Raw genomic sequence first — 19,983 nt, 5'->3', positions numbered from 1 at the left:
AAATGCGAGCTAGACGATTTATTGGTTTTCGTAAGCGAGTAAGACAGCGTTACGTCAGAAGAGTGCGATGATATTGAAAAATAAAAGAAAAATTAGTTTTAGTGTTAAAGCATGTCACCGAAGCACTATAGAGGGTGCAGTCTGTTTTGTTTTTTTATTTATTTATTGTAGAACCTCTACTCAGCACATCCCGTGGACTACAAGCTCGCCCAATAACTCCACCCGGCGGCCAAGTGGCATCAGAGGAGCTTGGGCCCAATGTGACCATCTTTTCGCCTCCCGCCAAACTGAGATTTCAGATTAAAATTTGACATTAAATTTGTTCCTGTAAAGCCACTGGAAAGATAGAAAGAAGTGGCGAGTCGGCGCCACTCTCCCACCGCAGGATCAAACGGAAAAGTTTGAATAAACACCTCAACAATAAAAAAAAATACCTTAAGGTCCATATATTATTACGTACTTTTTATTTTGTCTGTTTAGGGTAAAGACTTGAAAGACTCGGTATCTTTGTTTTTAGTAATATATTTATTTTAGTCTGTGGTTTTTAAGACAAAATTGCATAAACTTAAAATTTGACCATATTTTTGGTCAATGTGAAAATCAAGTCTTGGCGCAATATTTATTGAGCCAGAGAGAAATACAATTCAGGTTAAACCAACAGCAAAATCAGGGCACTAAAGGAAGACGACAGTCATCTTTGTAAACATAATAGCATAGCACAATATTTAGCAATTAAAGGATAGTTCACATCTCATGTCAAAATCGTATGAATTAAATCTTGCACACATATAATTATAGTTGTCTTCTTTGTGAAAATTTAAGCTCCGCATTGCCAGATATTTTTAAAAGGTATTTTAGTTGTACAAGTCACACAAAAACAACAATTACCATCTTAATTTCTGACTGAAGTATAGCAAAACTTAACTGATTTTTGCTTATAACATTGAATAAAAGTAGTAATGTTTTAGTTATAGACATTTCCATAATAAAGCATAAATAAGCGAAACTTACTTATACGTCCACTATTAATCTGAGTCTTGGGCTAGTTCTTATTGTGAAACCTTTTCATGGATTTTAAAAATAAAAACTATGCATTAATTTACTTACAAATCTAAAATAGATGGCACCAATGCCTTTTGGCATAGAGGCCAATCAAATTTTGATAAGATCTGGCTGTCAAAAAGCACAGCAGATATGCGCTAATTCAAATACTGTTTGAGAAGTATATATTATTCCCTAATTCAGAAATATGTATGAAATCAAATATTTGCTTCTGTAAGTCTCATTGATTCTAAAGCACAGAAAGTTGGAAAAGGCTTTTGCGGCTCTTAAGCAGTTGATTTTACACTATTCTTTATTAACACCATTAATTATTATTTACTACGGTTTTTGATACAGCAGTTGGTGTAACCTATAGATCATCTCTTCAAGTAAGAGGAAAGGCGTGCCATAAAGGTTTCTTTTTTAATTTGACCCATGTAAATTATGCTATGTGGTGTGCTTTTGATTGCTTATTCATTCTCGAAAACCACATATTTATGTTTACTCGTGATCAACTAGACCATTTTTTAAGTTACGGTGACTTGTTTTAAAGTCTATGAGCACAGTATAACCCCACTAAGCTAACGTAATAGTCTCCAATCAGACCAAGATTTTGTAGCTTAGGGCAGAAAAGATGCCGTCATTTCCCCAGGACCAATCGCTCTTTAAGGGTTTGAGGTGATTTTTTTCAAAAGGATTCATACCACCCCAGAAGTTATTCTTTAGCACCTTGTATTTACCTGCAGAACTCAGGATTAGTTTGATGCCGTAAGATGAGCGCCTGCCTTTGCGCAGCAGCACTGGCACAGGCATCTTCACTCGGATGATCGAGTCATACTCCACTTTGTTTACAGAGTGTACTTCACGCAGGACCTCCAAACGGTTTTCATCGTCGATCCTAAGAATTTGAGCAGTGAACTCTTCATTGTACACATTTGATCGCGGCTTAACAGGTGGAATCTGCGGGGGAAAAATATGCAGTTTAAAAGTGACATACTATATTAACTTAATTTACACAGAGGTACCTGAGAGAAGTAGTCAAAAGTCAACAGGAGCATGTCAGTGGTTGGGGTGAAGAAGAAGGAGCAGTTTACTTTGTTTGCATCATAAACTGAAAGGTAAGAAGCACCAGAAAATTTTGGAAGACGAAGAACACTCGAGCTGCATGTCCCCCTAAGTATTGAAGTATTTAATTTTATTTTGCCATCAAAGTATATCTGCAGTACCTGGAATACTTGATGGTGCATAAGGATTCACTTTGAGGGTTCCCAGTTCTTGTAACGCTCCATTCTAATAAATAAAGCTTTTCACTCTCTGTCAGAAGTTGAGTTTTCTTGAACAATGCACAAAGGTCTTTTTGTGAAAGAGAGAAATAGCGGAGTTTGAAGAAAACCCTGCCCAGAATTGACCTCAGGTTGTCAAGGTTAACTTCAATTTTCGAGTTTTGCAGATGATGTTTGGCCCACTCCTCCACAGACGTGATCAAAATGTTTTCATAGCAACGGATGAAGAACTTTTGCTCCACAATGAAGTTCAGAGTATTGATGTCTATGTTGAGGAACTCTTTACTTATGAGAAGGGTGTTGAGGGTACTAATTTGTGACAGCTGAAAACAATAAAATTGAACATTAAAAACAGTCTAGGGAATTTAACGTGACTTACATTGAGTTGGTATGGCTCTGGTTGGTCTTTCAAGAGGCTATCCAAGGCAGGCCAGAAGGTTGACTGGTCTCCAAGCAGCTGCTGAGTGCAGAACTTGGTGCAAATTTTCACCAGTTCGGGAATCTGGAGCGCTAATGACGCAGCAAGTACTTGTCGTGCTTCTCCATAGGACTTGAAATTAACATTACTCAGGTACAGGTAGCTAGGGTATTATTAATTAGTGAATTAATATATCATAATTTGAGAAGTAAATAGGTTGCATACTCCAAGATTATTTGGAACACCTCAGGAGTCACGTCCTCAATTTCTACCGAGTAGGTGCTTTTCTCCCTGAACAAATCTCTTAAGTAAGTGCTATTCCTCATCAAAATCAGCGAGTGACAGTGGTAAGTCTAAACCGATAAAGTGTCAGTGGCGCAAAAAACATAATATGCATTATATGTTCTAAAAATTACCCTGTCTCCGACATTGACTTCGCAGTCAGTTCCAATGCCATTCCTGCGCATTTGATTGAGTTTGTCTGCGACTGAGACTATTTCCACTTGGTCAACAAAGAGCTTACGATATTTCTGCAACCAGAAAATATTTTAGTAAGTAATGTGTGCAGAAGCATTAAATTACACACAGTCAGTTTGACGTCGCTGTAGTCATTTTCTGCAGCAGACGGGGGTTTCCTCTTGAGAATATTGACTTCATGTTTCTTGCTGTTAATTTTACTTCTCAAATCGTCAAAATGTTTGGATTGGGACAATTCAGTTGCAATGCCATCAGAGATTTCTCCTTCCTCTAGATCAACCACTTCTAGATCAGTGGAAACCATTTTCAGTCTTTCGTGGATGCTGAACTCTTTAATGCCTGCTTCATCACAATTTCCAGAGACCTGCGTGCTTCTCTTGCTCTGTGAGGGTTTCCCTTCATCTAGCTTATCAGCATTTTCAGTTTTTAATGCAAGTTCAGAACTTCCTAGGTCCTGGCTAATGTTTTGGCTTGATTCGTCCACAATTGAGCCGATAGGGCTACTGGAATCATTATCCTCAGATGAGTTTTTTTCTTCATCTCCACTATTCTCCACCTTATCCCTAATGCTTGTGAGCAGTCTCATAATAGTCAATTCCACGCTCGCTTCTTGCTGTTCCTCTTTGCTCAGCTGTAGAGGAATGAATTCACCAGCGCACTTGACTGCAGGTTGTAATGACCTGTCATCCCCAACTCGCGCTAAAATGCTGGTTGAGAATTCTAAAAGCATACACAACCGTTGCCTGATTAAAATTGCTTACCAATAATATATCATTCGAAAGGTTAACTAATTATGCATTAAATTGTATTGTGTGCGTTGTAGGCGTGTAATCTTTAATAATATGTATCATTTCCCAAGTGCTACAATGTGAGCAAACATCAAATTAATAAATGAACACAAATAAAGTGATCATTATATGAATTGGAAATTAAATTTTTTAATGAGCTTAACTTAGTTATAACAATGGAATCCTCTCCAATATGCCTATCACAGGACAAATAAATCGTTACTTTCACTTTTTTAACTTTTTGTTTCTTGATATTAAATGCATAAAAATTTATAAAAAATGGGGGGTCGTTAATATAGCTTAAATTTTTTTGTTCACTTACTTTTAGCCCAGCTTGGCGGTGGGTTAATGAGAACAATTGAGGGCTTATACTCGGCAACCTCATCCTCAATTGCCGATGAGTGTAAAATTGGTCTAAAACCCCATGAGTCTTGGGAACTCGAATGGCTCGTCGCTTCATCTGAAGAGTCATCATCAGTCTCACTGTTTTTCGTATTGCCTGAAAAAGCGTTTTAATATTTCAATTACACCCAGACTCGTAATTTGGCTAAGTTACATCCGCAAGCAGAAAATTGGTACATTAATATGGCAGACTCACCATTTTCGCCCAACTCACACTTCTCGCTAGGATAGGGATTAACATTGAATCTTCCCATCAGAGCGAGAAGTGTGAGTGAGCGGAAAGTGTGAGTCCCCCATAACCCAATTATAATTCAGAAAGCATTTTACTAACTTGACAGCTGATCGGTAAGGATGGGATTCTCGGTTTTTGTACCTTCTCCTTCCATGTTATCTGCTCTCATTTTCACACAAACCGTATTATGTGTGTGTATATATTGACGTGTAGATTAATTTTCCTAAAAATGAAAATCATACAAGTAATATAAAATGTCATTGTGAAAATGCATGGTAATTATTATGATAAACATAATCAAATACATAAAAATTTGTCCTGACTCCCGTACAGAGCAAGAAAAATAATAATGATCAAGCACTTAACTATTATATTATGTATAATATGGAAGTCAGTTTTCGCCGCCGAGTTACACTTTCGCCACCCCTACTTTAACATGGGATTCTCGAAAGAACTGGCGAGATGTGTAACTTGGCAGAAACTGTAACTTTACCATACATAGCAGAATATTATGTGTATTCAATTTTCAACGATTCCTCTGCTTATAGCTCACCATTTCAGTGTGTCTGCGACTCATAATCAGCGAGCAGCTGCGAGCATCGGTTGGTGCCAGTGCCAGATGAGCGCCTAATTTGTTGCTCATGGTCTGCAGGTTCAATGCATTATGCATGCAAGCTGCAATAATTAGAGTTTTATTATAATCTTAATACACAGTTAAACTGTCGAACGTCATTGATTTCTCACCGCTCTTAGTCCAGGAGGGGTATGTACATACATACCGTACATACATGTAGATTCATTTATAGATTCACCACAAATTTTGAAATCTTACTATCCGCGCTGGTCTATATAAAAATATCTTGCTATGTGTAGCGTGTTTTAAAAATTTAAAGCTAGTGCGCGTTCATGTACGAGACTGAAGTTAAGGTAGACTAGCGGCGATGTTAATGGCATGATTGGCATTCGAAAAGTAAGGGGGGGAGAGAGAGAGAGAGAGAGAGAGAGAGAGAGAGAGAGAGAGAGAGAGAGAGAGAGATTGTGGGAATGAGGATAAGGTGAGAATGGCTGGATTGGTGAATGTGAGAAAAATTACGGAAATTCTCGGGAGTCTCCAATCTTGGGAGTGAGAGCAAGACACGAAGGGTAAGTAGCGGGAATTTAGCGGGGAAAAGTAAAGCCTGTAATTCAAAGGGTAAATGATTTAATTAATATTTTATTAAAATTTGCAACGTTCATCCCCTCTCTCATCTTCACATTATCCTTTTCATGCATTTTACCGCATAATTTGTGTTATTAAAACAACATTTTGGTATAACGAATTCTTTATTAATATAGGTTTTGTGTCATAATTATAATAATCATAATTATCATAATTATATAATTGGATATCTCACGGGATATTTGGCTTAAATATAATTAAACAACACGTTACATTGACGAATGAAATGAAAGTTGGATAAAAGTACTCGCAGCGAAAAGTCCGATTTATTTTTATTTTGCAATTTTGCCCTTTCTTCGGTTGCAATTAAGGATGATGATGGCGCAAACTTTTGGTTTGAATAATCTTATTTAAATTGAGAAACACTACACTTTCAGTTTTGGCAAAGCCTTACTATAAATGCCGGGAAGATAAGGCGTAGATACGAAACAGCTTTTTATTCAATAATTTACTGTGACTTGTGGGGATTATAATGACTATACACATATTTTATTCATATTGAAAAGAGAAAAGGGAGAATAGAAAATTGCGAGGAGTGTGAATCAAAATGAAACGATCATTTAAACTTCAGATAATTTTCCTTCATTTTTATTTTTAAAAAATGCTCTAGTTTGTGAGGTACATACATGCTAGCGGCGCCTACCCTGAGCTTTTAGTTTTACAATCCATGTATCCCTGACTGTTTTCTACGCTCGAATTTCGTCTAACTTTAATTTGAAACGTCATGAGAGCAGAGAATAATTATCTCACATAGTTGTTTAAAAGACTAATAATGTAATAATTGCATAAATTAATAAATATCGAGTCATGTTTTATACTTAATGTCTCTTTGATTTACTTAAACAATAAAAATGTTTTAAATCAACTTTTGTCTACCGCATTTTGGGCATATTGGTATAGTTCGTTATACTCATTCCCAATTTGTTGAAACGGTCCTATGCGTTCGTTCAGGTAGTGCCAAATTTGACCATATGCGATAGGCTTCAAAGGGTAGTTAGGCTGTGTTCCTTCCACGCTCGTGCCTTTGTTTCCAGCGCTGCCGTTGGGGTACTTATCGCACATATCCAAATTTTGAGGAAAGCACCTGTACTCCCATCCCTTGGTGCACGATTTCCTCCTATACCACTTTCCACACTTGCCTCTGATTTCGTGACTGACGCAACTGTAGTGCTTCCTCGCGCACTGTGCCATCCCCGTGCCTCCGACCCCGCCGTCCCCGCCCTCGCCCTGGGGCCCAACGACCTGCGCTGTTTTCACGAGGTTTCCACTGGCGTGATTCTTCACCTTGACCACAATGTGTCCTGGCCGGCCCCCTGGACCGCCGGCCCCTCCGTTTCCGCCATTGGATGGCAGTACGTTTTCTTTCTTGCTGCTTGCCACCATGTAGTCGCCTGCACGGTGCACCTCGAAACCGTGGTTGCGCACGTGCTGGTCGACCTCGCCAGCGCTGCCCATGATGACCGCCCCGATGGAAGGGTAGGTGCTTGCTACCCCGTCCCTTCCGTTGCCTGCGTTTTGGCCGCGCCCTCCGCTGCCGCCGGCACTTCGAAGGGTCAGCAGGTCTGGTCTAATGACGTCGTTTGCTAAGAGCAGAATGTTGCCCGCGTTGTTGCCGGGGTAGCCTGCGTGGCCCTCGTTACCTGGCACGGTGAGAGTTTGCGAGTCGGCTGCTTTACCAGGGTATGGCCCCGCGTTGGAACCTTGCATCAGGATTTCCTTGGGGTTGTCCAGTATCTCAATTGAGGGCGCGATGACGTTCAGGTGCGAGTTAACCACGGTCAATTTTTGGTCCACGAAAATTTTTTTAGCCGCTACAAGAGTGATGGAGTTAAGGCCGGCGTAGGCGGGCAGCTTGCCGTTTATTTCGCTGATGAGTAGGTTGCGCGCCTCTACGAGCAGCTCCCCCGTTTGCTGGTTGTGATGGTAGTTGACCTGGTAGTTAAGGCTGGTTGCGAGAACCTTGTTCAGGTCTGTGATCATATAGTCTGCCAAGGTGATTCCCAAAATTTTGTTTTTGTTATCAAATTCGATGTTGAATTTTGACGCATCGAAAATAAAGGTTTTGAAGTCGGCTTTTGTAATCTGTCTGAAAGAGGAATGGCGCACAAATTGTGGAAGGTAGTTTTCAAGTTTGATTTCGAGGGTTTGTAGAAATTGGTAAAAATGCAGTATGTCACCCAGCCTCTTGTCAGTTTTAGCAACCTCTTGCCTCACTTCACTGATAAATTGCTTAATATCTACGCCACCAACATCACTGAAAAATTTAGCCTTGAAAACGAGGCGCTCTAAAATTTTGGGGTCAATGCCTGGAATTGGTGATATTTTTGACAAATTGTCCCCGAGTAAAGTTACATCTTTTACATTTACTAGGCGAGTGTCAAGAACGTTTCCAAATTGTTTCTTGAAGCCACCAAGGATTTCTATCTTTTGCGAAACTGTATGACCGGGCGGGCTGATCTTTGTCTCAATTCCTGCTTGAAAAATATAAAGGATTTTGTTTATCTCAGTCATTGCATTTCTGTTGTTATTGGGCACGAGGTGATCTCTAATGAAAACAACGCTGTCTGTTGTAAGGGTATACCGGTATACCTGATTTTGATTGTCAATCCATGGCGTTGTGTGGAAAATCAGCGCCCTGATGTCTTGGTAGCATTTCAAAAGAATTGATGACTGCCACGGATCTCCTGCCCGGTTAGGTTTTCTAAAAAGAGCCACGTTATTGCCAGAGCCATCGCCATACAAGGTCTCTAATGCCTTCAAAATCCCCTCAGTGGTTTTGAAGAGTGTTTCGTTTTGCTTTTGGACAGTCAAGTCGTTTCTCAAATCGTTGGCAAAATTGCTCATGAAGCTTAATATATCGGTTTTTTCCTCGTCATCAGGAATACCTTGGTTTATCACCTTTGTTGCGATGAGAGCGAGAGAGCCCCTAAGGCGCTCAACATTCGGAATAAGCTCAGAAACGTGTTTCAATAATCGCTTGAACCCAAACCGGTCGGCGCCTTCAGTTAAACTAAAGTGATTTTCAACAAGGATAATTTTGAGCTTTTTCCCGTACTCCAGCACTTTTTTGACGAAAAACGAAGCGGCAATTTCGTATTTCTCTTCCCTGGTGTCGCTGAAGCCGGGACAGTCAACGATCAACTGTTTAGTTTCAGGGTCCTTGTATATATTCGGCAGAAGAGTCATCGACTTGCTTGTGATGGTACTGATGGTGCCGTTGTCTGTAAAAACGTAGCTGCTCCCAATTTTAACGGACTGCAGACTGGGATTGTGCGTAATGAATTTTGATAAGGTGCTTTTTCCAACACCCGTCGATCCCAAAAAAAGCACTAGGTCCGAAGCACCACCAAAATCCAGTTGGTCGCTTGCGTTGAGAAGCTCTTCAACTTCCTCGGTTTTTGTTTTTTCGCCTTGCGACAGTGCAGTTGCGGCGCAAAACACAACAAAGCAAAGCAGACTCCTCATTGTGCCCTAAGCGTGCTCTGAAACGGTATCACGAAAATCAGGAAATAATTACAAATGGGATCACATAATTACAAAAAAATAGATATATTTGTGATACTTGTATATTTCTCCCATTTTAGTATTTATTGACAGCCTTCCCAAGCAATATTCAATTAATATTTTTTGTAGTTAAAAATTCCTTAATGCACGATCTAATAAAAATTAATGAAGTATAAGCTAATCAGCCAATATTTGCGTTCATTGATATAGGAATTTTTGTGTTTCTTCAATGGACATCTCTACATTTAATTTTACTTGCTTCAATTTTTATTCTATCGAAAAACTGAAACAGATTGCAAAGACGGCCAAAAAGGTCATATATTTAAAAAAATAAGCTCATTTTTTACTATCTGTAGCTGTGCCGCACATGAAAATCTGTTATAAAACTAACCACCGAAAAAATTCATTTTCTTGAATTAAAAAACAAGAATTTCATAATTAATAGGAGAATGACCTTCTTTTTTCGGGCCAAAAATCTAATGTTTTTGTACCAAATAATACTATTGAAATGTATATAACTCACCCTTCTGAATGCAAAGAGGCTCCTTCTGTTGAGATGTGCGCTCTGTAGCGCATTAATTGAAATTTGCAGTGCTCTCTTCCTTATATACATGGGGCGTGTCTTGAACTGCGTCTCTCATGGTGTGGGTTATGTATCAAGTTTTAATCTTCTACCATGACTTGCGCTTTGTAACAATAATGTAAGGCTTGAGGAGGAAATAAATTGTGAAAAAGTTAAAGGGAGAAGCACCAACTTTGAGGTTTAGCGGTTTGCATAAATTATGCGCATTTGAATTCACATTTATCGTTAAAAAGGGTTTGTCATTTAAATTTTGAAGTCGATTTTTAATTGCTTTGTAAAGGTCAAAGTAAAGTCACCTTTCTTGCCAAGAGCAGAGTGCAGGTCAAAGTGTATCATACGCACCATTTCAATTCATGGAAATCTAGAGGAAAAGAGTCACGTGATCTATTTGTTACAAGAATAATACAAGACGTTTTCCTCATCAAACGATCTATTAATTCTATGTTTAGTTTAGACCGATGTCCTTTTAGGAATTCTTATCATGCCAAACTTATTAGATTTTGATGAAATTTTTTGTATCCCAAGAAATACCTATTTTATAAGAGCTTAAAGGTCAAGAGACTGTAACTATTGTGTGTGTTGAAATAAATTGAGAAATTAGTGTTCAAAATTTTATACTGATTATGCCCAACAAATTTACCATTATGACCTTTTTTGTAGGTCAAAGAAATTTTGAGTTACGTTATATTTTAAAAAATCCCACATATTAAAGGAGACAATTTTTATTCAAATTTAAAATTGCCAAAACGTACCTAATTTATTATAGAATGACATATAAAAAATAGTGGTAAGCTTTTATTATTTGCACGGAAGTTGGTAAAACGGGAAATATTTGGCCCCTGACAATGAGAGTGATGGTGAACTTTTGTTCATCGTAATTATTTTAGATGGGGGTGGAGACCCAATCCAGGTCAGGTAAAGGTGGTGCTTGAAAATAATATACTTAAAATTTATCAGATTTCCTTTTATTAAAGTTTGCAGCGTAAGTGTGGTGAATGCTAATGTAAGCTATTTTTATTCTTTTGCGATTTTTTAGATAAGCGACAATATTAAACAAGTAGAGGACTATGTGCGTATCATTTTTTCAAGCTTTCGATAGATTTTACTTTGATTTTCATGCAATTTGAATATCTCTCAACGTCAAAAGAACAGCTAAACTTGTGTTCTCTCAAATCAAACATGTTTTTGAAAACAATGCTGCATTTTCCACAGCTCATTTTCAAAGTATTTTTACAAGAAACTTCATGTTTCCTCAGGGCTTTTGAACATGGCAAGCTAGACCTGCAAAACTTGCAAGGCGCCTCTACCAAATGCATACTGTAGCCATAGTAAGAATACCATTCCCTGCAATGCCCACACTCTCTCCTAGACACATGTGAGGTGCTTTTGTGAAACGTTACCTTCGATTTAGTGGCAAATTTCTTGGGGCACTGACTACAAGCAAAGTTCTTGGGCAAGTGATTGAGAATCACGTGTTTCTTGATAAGCTTCTTAGTGCTCGCTCTGTAAGGACAATGCTCGCACTGCAATGTTTTTTTCAGCAAGTCAGAAGCGTGCAGAATTTTGTAATGAGTGTCCATCTCTGGCTTTAACCTGAACAGCTCCCCGCATCTGTTAGGCACAAAGATACGATCAAGGCAAAATCAAATCAAAGTATTAATTTTTTCTTACCCTTTAATGGAACACTTGATCATCACATCCAAATGAATCTTCCGCACATGTCGGTACATGGTGTTCCTGCTGTTGAAATTTTTGTAGCAGTAGACACACTTGGATGCCTTCAAAGGAGCATTTGGCCCATGCTTTATCTTACAATGCGATTTCAAGTCTAACTGGCTCTTAAAAAACGCTTTGCAGGGATTGCAGGGAAATGCTACTCCTTTATGGTGATATCTGATGTGAAGGGCTATTCCAAATTGGCTGAATTTATTTAGGCAGAAGTTGCAGGTCACCATCGAATCCGTTGCTGGCAGAGACAATTCTTGGACGGGTATTGCTGGCGTTTGCAACATTACTGGAATCAAATTTAATACAATTTTTCATAATGACCTTTTTGCATTATATAGATTACTTTTGGATTCATCCTCGCCACAGTCATCTTCCTCTACGGTAATATTTTGATACTCTCTGACCATAGATTCATCTGGAAAGCTTGCTTTTGCTGTTGACGTCTCATTATTTTTTTCTTTAATAACCTGATTTTTGGCCACCCGGCTGCAATTGTTTGCCACACTGTAAGGGTCTTTTAAGAGAGGATCGCCACGTGGAAGGTATTTCACTTTATAGATGTTTCCATCTTCAATGTGGTTCCCCTTTACATGCTCTTCCAAATTCTGGCTTGTTGCAAAAAAATACCCGGCGCATTTTTTCAGGTTGCACTTGATGTAAATGGATTTGTGGTGGCGCACAATATGAACGTATAGCATTGTCGATCGGAACAAGCTATTGCAGTAAAGACACACTTGCATTGAACGATCCATTTTTTCAGCAACCTCTCTTTGGATTTCTAGGAATTTTTCCCGACTCTTAAGGCTCGATTTTTTTGTTTTCTTTGGAGCAGAAGGTCTAGGCTGAGAATCATCACAGTTTTTATCTTGCAGGGAAACTGCGAGCAAAATTATAAGAAATTGGAAACATTTTGCAAAAAAATAATTTAAATTACCTGGCAAAATGTCATTTGCAATGCCTTCTTCAGCGGGTGAATGGCAAATTTTTGCCTGCTTTTCTATAATAGAGGTGTTCTCGTCCTCAAAAGGATCCACACTGGTTGACGCGAGCGAAGGCTCCTCTTCCACGTAGATTTGGTTTCTTTCATTGTGCAATAATTGGGGAATAAGTAAACCTTCTTGACACCAAAGTGAACCATTAAATCTTGACATTTCTTGCTCTTCAAATTCATTTTCATCATGTTCGAGCTTCACTTTTGGATTTCCTTGGTGGTTAGCGATCTCCATGACTCACTCAATTTCCTTCGTTCCTTTGCTGCTACGAGTATGAGTTCATTATCAGATATTATTTGAGCTGCAAAAAAATTAATATATATATTAACATATTCTATTATAATAGTTGTAAGTGTATACTAACAGTGAGGCCTTGAAGACGATAGTATTTTTTAAATTTCACAAATCAGAAGATTTTAGGAAGCAAACAAAATATCAAGTGGATGTGGATAAAGCATGTTTTGGCTATCCCGGTCTGCAACTTTAGTTTATCTGGAGCAGCTGGTATTTGCTTATCCTTTAGTTTTCAAACTGCAGTGGTGGTACCATCTACTACTGGAATACATAACTATTTTTAAGAACAAGAACCCGCGCGCACTAATTATACTGAGTTATGTCTTATTAAGTTCAGAATCAAGGAAGGGTATAGATTTAGTTGTTCGAATAACATTCCATCATTGCGGTAAAAATTTTACCTAGGTAATTTTTCGAATTTTAGATATTCCTAACCCCAACCCCCAGAGCTAATATGAATCACCAGAGACAAAAATTTGAATTGGCAGCTACAAGTATATTCAAATTTCCTACGCGTAAATTATACCTTGTTATCGTATTTTTTATCATACAATATATATAAATACCAAGAAAAAGTAATTCAGATTGAAATGAAAGACGAAATATTTTAAATTAAAGGTTATTTTTAATCACACTTCATGTTCATGCCACATACCACAAGTTAAAGAAACACACAAAATGTTAAACTGTATCTCACTTGCTATAAGAACATCATTCTTTTTAATGCCTACTCAAATTGGAGTAATTAATGTAATTTCTCACCTTAAGCAATTAGAAAACCAAATAAAATACATAATATCCAGGAGCTGACTAACTTTGAATAAAATTTTTTAGGTGGATCGAAATTTTCAGAAATCAACATAAAAAACAAGTATAAATTATAATAACAAAAAGTCTGATGATATTTGTGCACTGCAAAACAGCTTGTTGGCAGTGTTACAATTTTTTTGTTGCTATAATATCAGGCGTAATAATTATTAATAATCTAAATGGGCTAATTTCGGAAATGTTGGCACATGTCGCTTCTGTTATGACAGCAATTATAGTTGAAATATTTTAGGTGAACACTACAAATTTGAGCTCCTCGTTATTCATTTTTCACGCACATGACCGTTGCAAGAATTTTATATATACACCTTCAGATACCAGCTCCACAAAATCGGTCAGGTGTTAAACCTGAGTGTGATTTAAGAAATTTGCAATGGTAATAAAAAGAGAAATTTATTTTGGAAAATGAGCCAAAACTCAACATTTTAATTTTTGATAAATTCATGTGCACAGAGACATTTTGCGAAAAATATGTGCTAGAAGAAAATTTTGGCCAAGGTTGCTGAATGCAAATTAAAGAGCTGAGATCATTAACAATTGTGAGATAATTAAAATTATGTTGAGAATTGTTATTTTGAACTTAACTAGGCTGCTGTTACCAGTATTTGTAGATTTTGGGACCTAACAAAACGCGATTCTACATTTTCATAATAAATAGTAAGCATATAGAAACCAAATAATTTTGGTTTAGCTTTCACAACATAGATCAACTCGCGGCAAAATAGAGATGGCTTTAAATTTGTGGTCCCTATTATTTATAACTATTAATTCAGACTAAAGAAACACCTTGGCATAAATTTCCAAATTGCTTATCATAGCTGTACTAACGCAACATTAAATATTCACCACAGGTAGAAGTTAGCTTTTGCCACACTAGTTCCTTAATTGGTAACCATCCTGCTCAACAAGTCATCGACATGGCTTCTTTAAATTTCCACTCCAAGAGACCTGATGAACTCTCTGAAATCCGCCAGGCATGGATTTTCAAGAATAGCTGCCTTCTCCATGACAGCACAAGAATCACAATCAAGAACAGAGGTGGCCGAGTCTAACATCACATTCTCTGGAATCTTGTACTGCTTGAGAAACTCTGGACTAAGCTCCAGCTGTTCCCCGGTGAAGCTTTCCACTCTATAGTCAAAATATACCTTACCATCCTGCCAAACAAGCCTGAATACATTATCCTCTATAGGGAGCTCATCAAGCTGTTCTAGGAAATCATCCTCAGTGGTTGAAGTGCACGCTGAGGTTTTCATTAGCGAATCGCAAAGTTGAGTAGCAATTCTCTTCTTGCGAGGCAACAATGGTTTCCCTTTTGGTTGAGGAATATCCTTAACGACAGTGGCTTTTTGGCGAGCCTTCTCCAGTTTCTCAGCAGCCCGCTTGTTCTTCCTCTCTTGCTTCCTATTTTTCTTAGGTGGCTTCTTGCTTACTGGTTTAGGCTGAGCTGGAGGTGGAGTGCTTGGGCCTCTTGCCTGCTGAGGCGGTGGGGTTTCAATCCTGCGCATGACCTGCGTAAATGGATGACATATTATCATTTTCAACATATTTCTTTAGAAATAATGCCTTCTATGAGTTTGCGTTGCACCCTGTGTGATCACAGGACTGTTCATGTTTATCAGAGAATTATAGAGCTTGACTGGCTGAAAATATTCAAAAACAACCAGAAGCCATACCTCAAAACTAAATTATACCCGGAAAGTTGTAGTATCACTCAAACAAGAAACTAGAGAGCATTCCAGGATAGGGAATGGAAACTAATTCCATATTGTTCCTGAAATTCCAACAAGAGTAGGAAATTTTACTGGAACAGGACAGGATAGGAATTATTATTGTGTTGCAATTTCTTCAAAATTGACAGAAATTCCACAGGAGATGGTGGAGCAATTAAGCAATTTTCTGAGTCGAGGTCTGAATTAGGAGTTTCACGTTTTTATCGCAGCTCGGACCAAAGTTGCAGATGATTTTTTTTTTTCAGATTATACCATGCCAGTGTTATAATTTTGAAATCAAGGCCACCTGCACCCACTTTTTTGGACCACCGGCATCAAACTCTTATGCCTATCATTTTGTACATCCAGAAAAAAATAAGTTTTAGTAATAATTTCTATCTTGTCCAGTCTTCGCACCTTAATCTCACGTGGAATTTAAATATTGAAATGTGAAAATATATGTTCAATGTCATACGCATAAATAAACTCAAAAAATGTTTTTGCAAGGGAACAGCTTGATTAATAATTCAATTTGAATTTCATGTAAGTCCTAGATGCGGAGTAACTGTATAAAATAGCAAATTTTTTTCCAAGAACATGCAAACGAGATAAAAAGATTAAATCTGGGAAATTCCGAAAATTTAGATACTAGAAGAACAGATCAAAAACTAAAAAAGGTTTCAGGAACAGAAAAATCTAAAGTTAAATTTGTTTTGCCGGTACAAGAAAAAAACACCCTTCCTGAGAACCCTCTACGTGAAACCCCTCGAAATGCAATGAACAAACTCCTAAATCCTTGTGAGGATCTAAATTTTGTATGAATGTATCTCTCAATCCATGTTTAACAAATCCCCAAATTAAGAATGATAATTAAGTTCCTAGTTACTAGAGCCCTTATTCAAATGCCCTTCTATCAGGATGCTTACCGATTCGAATTCGTCATCTGACTCACTGCAGCTGTCTGAGTCAGAGAGGACAGGAAAATCCTTAGTTGCTTTGCTGTGACTGCATACACTTCCATCAGGGTGAACATTGCGGCACGTGTGACCCTTGACAGCAGCAGCCGCCGTCTTCAGCTTGCGGTCAGCAGCAATGCTGGCACGCACCTGGTCAGCAAGTTTATACGTCTCCACCAAATGCTTAAAATGTCCAAGAGTGACAGCGTTGTTTCGCATGTTTTGGTGATTTCTGGCAGCAGAAATTTTGGCTTGTTCCCTCAGCAGCTTTTTCCTTTGGCGGCTGTAAGTGCTGTAGATAGGAAGATGCAACTTCTTACGCTGGTCCATCAGTGTGTTGTGATACCAGTAAATGATTTTCCTCACGAATTCACTGCAATGCAAAGTTTTAAAATTTGTTGATGAGTCAATGAAATGAGTTACCTGAAGAAAAGGTATTTGTTATGGGTACAGTCAGGGTCAGTGACCTTTAGATTGTTTTGCCTGTCGATCTGGTACACAGTAGTGATGAGATATATGCTGAGATGCACAAGCGTCACCACCTGATACTGGCACATGAAAATGTTCAGCCTTCTAGCTGTTTCTGGTGTGGTGATTTTTTCCACAAAATTAAACAAAGAATCGCCAGCTGGCTCAAAATCTCCAGAAAGTTCTCCCAGAAGTCTGCACATGATGAGGTTGTGGATGGCAGAGCCATGTTTCCCCAGCTGAGACGCAACTTCTTCGTCATTTTCAGTGCACATAAGTAGCAGGTGCAACAATTCTTCATAGTTTTCATCCACGCCAGATGGGACGTGTTGGGTGAAGGTAAAGTACTTGTAATATTCCTCCAGAAAGTTGCAGTCAGCATCCCGGAGTTTCCCGCAGCGACGATGCGTTCTCAGCTTTGATGGTTTCCTTCTCCTTCTCTTAGGACCATACCTTATTTTATATGAGGGTTGTTTGATCCGACCATTGGGAGCAGCTAATTGTGGCAACGCCTTATGATCAGTGCTGCAGTTCAAGAAGGCACTGAAAATAATTTCAAAATAAATTTACAGTCCGATGGGCTTTATAACTCAAAAATTGAATTGAATTTGCATCATCCTAACTCAAGGGTGAAGGGTTACATAGACAAAGTCATGATCTAGTTTAATTAATTTGAGGCATTCAAAGGAAGAGTGAAAGAAAAATATAATTAAAATAGGAATGATCAGCAATGTTCAGGCATTCTCAGGAGTGTAAAGCAATGGGGAGATATTTGAGCAATTCTAGTGTCTAAAAGTGGCTGCCCTATGTCAGAAATGGCAAAAGGTGGTTAGTTAAGTGACTAGATATGCTTAAATAGCTCAATGGACTGGGAGGTGCACCGGCGCTGAATCGCCAATTGCTGGTTTCCGCACCATTCCGGCAGCTTTAGGGACAAATGACTGGCGTTTCAAGAAAAGACCTCTGTGCGGGGAGGCGAAATGACCACATTGGGCCCAAGCTCCTCGGCGGCCACTTGGGCCCCATGTTATCAGCACAGCAGCATTATTCGCACCCAGTGAGCTTATAGTTCACAGGATGCGCTGAGCAGAGGTTTAAAAAATAAATAAAATAAATATATGTAAACATTAGGGTAATGAATCAATATTTTAACAATTTTATATATCATACTGGTCCCGGTAAAATTGTGCAACTTTCAACAACCAAACACGAATTTCCTTGTTGCAAGAAAAGGGCAACAATCAATTCGACAATGAAAATTTGGGTGTTTGTTGAAAGTTGCGCAATTTTACCAAGACCAGGACGATATAAAAAATCAGACCATGTTGTATAAAATTAATTTTAACTACGCATATTGCCATCACATGAACAAATAAAACGATTTAATTTGAAGCTAACAGTATTGAACTGTCTTTTAGTAATAAATCAAACACGAGGTATTGAGGATAAGGTGGAGATCATCCTTACTCTTTCAGCTGCTCTACAACCCCAAGAAGGTTTTGGAACCATACCACGCTTCGCAACTGGTCATCTTTGAGAATTTGAATGATATCGTCAAAGTGACCTTTGGCAACAGGATTTTCTGGAATAGAATTCAGTGAGTGGGTAATCCTTGAAGAAAACTGTATCATTACTATTGTGGTCCCTTTTCCTACGGACCCTCTTCATTTCTGGATTTGACTGCTTTGTGCAATTGCAATGTTTTGGTATCACATCAGAGCCGTCAGTTCCACCTGCCATTTGCCAAGTTATTAGAAAAAAGAAACTATATTTTTAAGTTCTTACTTTTTGATGACTGGTAGCAGCTTCTTTTACTGACACCGTTGCTACAGCTTGCTGATCCACCAGTTTCAGCACCACTTTTTGATTTTGTATCACATTCATACTAAAAATATATTTTATTCATCTTTCATATTATATGAATATGTAAAAAGGAAAGCTTACCTTGTCTTTCAAAAGCCCTTCAGTTGACAACATCTGACAGCCTGCAGAATTCGTAGAGACTAGGGAGCTAGCTAAATCACGATCACCTTCGTAATCAATTTCTATAAGTTTTTTCACAATCATGTGGACAAGCTGTTTGCTTTTGCACTTGTGCTGTTCAGGAGGATATTGGGATAGTGATGACACAAATGCTTCAAAAGCGATTTCTTGGTCTTCTCTTAAACTTTTTCCCTCAAGCATGATTCCTAACAGCTCCATGAACTGCGGGTCGTCGGCAGAAATCTCATCCAAGAATAATTCTGGGGGGTTGTCTGACTCGGCCACTGCTGTGAATTGGTAGAACTCTGGCTTGCTTTTACAGCTAAACTGAATGTCCGGATTCTTGCCGGCGATCTTTGAAGTCCCAGGATATCCATTTAAAGTCCCATTTTTCTTTTTCTTCGATTTCTTGCCGCAACTCGGTACAGCCAAGAATGGCGGTGAAAGAAGAAGTCCTTGCAAAGAACTCATCTCACTTGAGGGTTGCAGCTTTAAAGCCTGCAAATAAAAACTATGATATCCACGAGTGAAATAAAAATGTGATATTATATCTAAATTGTTAGGTGCAATAACTGATCAAAATTCCTGCAGCCTGTGTCTCTATGAAAAACGAGGTGGAAATGTGCACGAATTTAAATGAATGATTTTTAAACTTTCCAAGAGTTGTGGTTAAAAATTTAACTCACATTGTAGATATATGCGTTATTGAACGTGCTTTTATGCCACCGATTATTTTCTTGTGTTAGAAACCTACACAATTTTTGCAAAATAAAGACACATTGTTTACACACAACACACCTCTTTGTTGCATCCCTACTCCCTTCTAAATAATACATCTTCTCACTTCCTTCATACACATCTCGCAACGCAGTGAAGCCAACATGTTTTATGAAATTTGCGACAACAATTATTACTCTTGAAATTTACTCTGAATGATATTAAACGTGAATCATTACAAGAAAAATATCAATATACCTAAATAAATAACTTTAGCATTTTAAATGATTAAAAAATGATAATGTGAAAGACGATTGAAACCTGTTAAGTTGACAAAATGAACCGTTCAAATGTTTTG

General features: G+C 38.2%; 4 protein-coding genes across 7 annotated transcripts; all 4 read right to left on the bottom strand.

Moving 5' to 3' along the window:
• Positions 1 to 514: 514 nt before the first annotated feature.
• On the bottom strand, positions 515 to 5,537 carry LOC135937046 (uncharacterized). 2 transcript variants are annotated; one of them, XM_065480114.1, is made up of 11 exons: positions 5,386 to 5,537; positions 5,195 to 5,316; positions 4,741 to 4,864; positions 4,330 to 4,506; positions 3,329 to 3,939; positions 3,159 to 3,272; positions 2,968 to 3,095; positions 2,704 to 2,905; positions 2,268 to 2,647; positions 2,067 to 2,214; positions 515 to 2,001 (listed from the first exon to the last, which is right to left on the bottom strand). In XM_065480114.1, exons 3-11 carry the CDS (start codon positions 4,808 to 4,810, stop codon positions 1,642 to 1,644), a joined length of 2,190 nt encoding a protein of 729 aa, XP_065336186.1. In that variant the 5' UTR covers positions 4,811 to 4,864; positions 5,195 to 5,316; positions 5,386 to 5,537; the 3' UTR covers positions 515 to 1,641. The 2 variants fall into 2 exon arrangements, with proteins under 2 accessions (XP_065336186.1, XP_065336187.1); XM_065480115.1 differs by lacking the exon at positions 5,386 to 5,537 and having other exon boundaries at positions 5,195 to 5,338.
• An 882-nt stretch (positions 5,538 to 6,419) lies between these two features.
• LOC135935459 (uncharacterized) lies at positions 6,420 to 9,999 on the bottom strand. Its single transcript, XM_065477790.1, has 2 exons — positions 9,888 to 9,999; positions 6,420 to 9,342 (listed from the first exon to the last, which is right to left on the bottom strand). Exon 2 carries the CDS (start codon positions 9,323 to 9,325, stop codon positions 6,722 to 6,724), a length of 2,604 nt encoding a protein of 867 aa, XP_065333862.1. The 5' UTR covers positions 9,326 to 9,342; positions 9,888 to 9,999; the 3' UTR covers positions 6,420 to 6,721.
• An 897-nt stretch (positions 10,000 to 10,896) lies between these two features.
• On the bottom strand, positions 10,897 to 13,192 carry LOC135935460 (zinc finger protein 99-like). The gene is made up of 5 exons (XM_065477791.1): positions 13,032 to 13,192; positions 12,610 to 12,968; positions 12,019 to 12,552; positions 11,619 to 11,961; positions 10,897 to 11,558 (listed from the first exon to the last, which is right to left on the bottom strand). Exons 2-5 carry the CDS (start codon positions 12,899 to 12,901, stop codon positions 11,024 to 11,026), a joined length of 1,704 nt encoding a protein of 567 aa, XP_065333863.1. The 5' UTR covers positions 12,902 to 12,968; positions 13,032 to 13,192; the 3' UTR covers positions 10,897 to 11,023.
• Positions 13,193 to 13,566: 374 nt separating this feature from the next.
• On the bottom strand, positions 13,567 to 19,847 carry LOC135935858 (uncharacterized). Of its 3 annotated transcripts, none has more exons than XM_065478426.1 (8): positions 19,707 to 19,847; positions 18,870 to 19,406; positions 18,711 to 18,810; positions 18,560 to 18,658; positions 18,393 to 18,507; positions 16,881 to 17,468; positions 16,428 to 16,830; positions 13,567 to 15,300 (listed from the first exon to the last, which is right to left on the bottom strand). In XM_065478426.1, the coding sequence occupies exons 2-8, from the start codon at positions 19,377 to 19,379 to the stop codon at positions 14,716 to 14,718; spliced, it is 2,400 nt and encodes a 799-aa protein (XP_065334498.1). In that variant the 5' UTR covers positions 19,380 to 19,406; positions 19,707 to 19,847; the 3' UTR covers positions 13,567 to 14,715. The 3 variants fall into 3 exon arrangements, with proteins under 3 accessions (XP_065334498.1, XP_065334497.1, XP_065334499.1); XM_065478425.1 differs by having other exon boundaries at positions 18,870 to 19,419; positions 19,707 to 19,759; XM_065478427.1 differs by having other exon boundaries at positions 19,595 to 19,707.
• Positions 19,848 to 19,983: the final 136 nt, after the last annotated feature.

This window comes from Cloeon dipterum, chromosome 2 (genome assembly GCF_949628265.1).
Source record: "Cloeon dipterum chromosome 2, ieCloDipt1.1, whole genome shotgun sequence".
Classification (NCBI taxonomy): Eukaryota; Metazoa; Arthropoda; class Insecta; order Ephemeroptera; family Baetidae; genus Cloeon; species Cloeon dipterum.
This window is presented reverse-complemented; position numbering and strand designations above follow the sequence as displayed.

Coding starts and splice junctions, on each gene's coding strand:
- LOC135937046 (XM_065480114.1), bottom strand. CDS start 4,810: ATGAGAGCAGATAACATGGAAGGAGAAGGTACAAAAACCGAGAATCCC. Junction 3,273..3,328: donor ACAGCGACGTCAAACTGACT/GTGTGTAATTTA, acceptor TTCTGGTTGCAG/AAATATCGTAAGCTCTTTGT. Junction 3,096..3,158: donor AAGTCAATGTCGGAGACAGG/GTAATTTTTAGA, acceptor TTATCGGTTTAG/ACTTACCACTGTCACTCGCT.
- LOC135935459 (XM_065477790.1), bottom strand. CDS start 9,325: ATGAGGAGTCTGCTTTGCTTTGTTGTGTTTTGCGCCGCAACTGCACTG.
- LOC135935460 (XM_065477791.1), bottom strand. CDS start 12,901: ATGGAGATCGCTAACCACCAAGGAAATCCAAAAGTGAAGCTCGAACAT. Junction 12,553..12,609: donor TGCAAATGACATTTTGCCAG/GTAATTTAAATT, acceptor TTTTGCTCGCAG/TTTCCCTGCAAGATAAAAAC. Junction 11,559..11,618: donor ATCAAGTGTTCCATTAAAGG/GTAAGAAAAAAT, acceptor TGTGCCTAACAG/ATGCGGGGAGCTGTTCAGGT.
- LOC135935858 (XM_065478425.1), bottom strand. CDS start 19,744: ATGTATTATTTAGAAGGGAGTAGGGATGCAACAAAGAG. Junction 19,420..19,706: donor AGTAGGGATGCAACAAAGAG/GTGTGTTGTGTG, acceptor TGGATATCATAG/TTTTTATTTGCAGGCTTTAA. Junction 15,301..16,427: donor CAGATGACGAATTCGAATCG/GTAAGCATCCTG, acceptor CCATTTACGCAG/GTCATGCGCAGGATTGAAAC.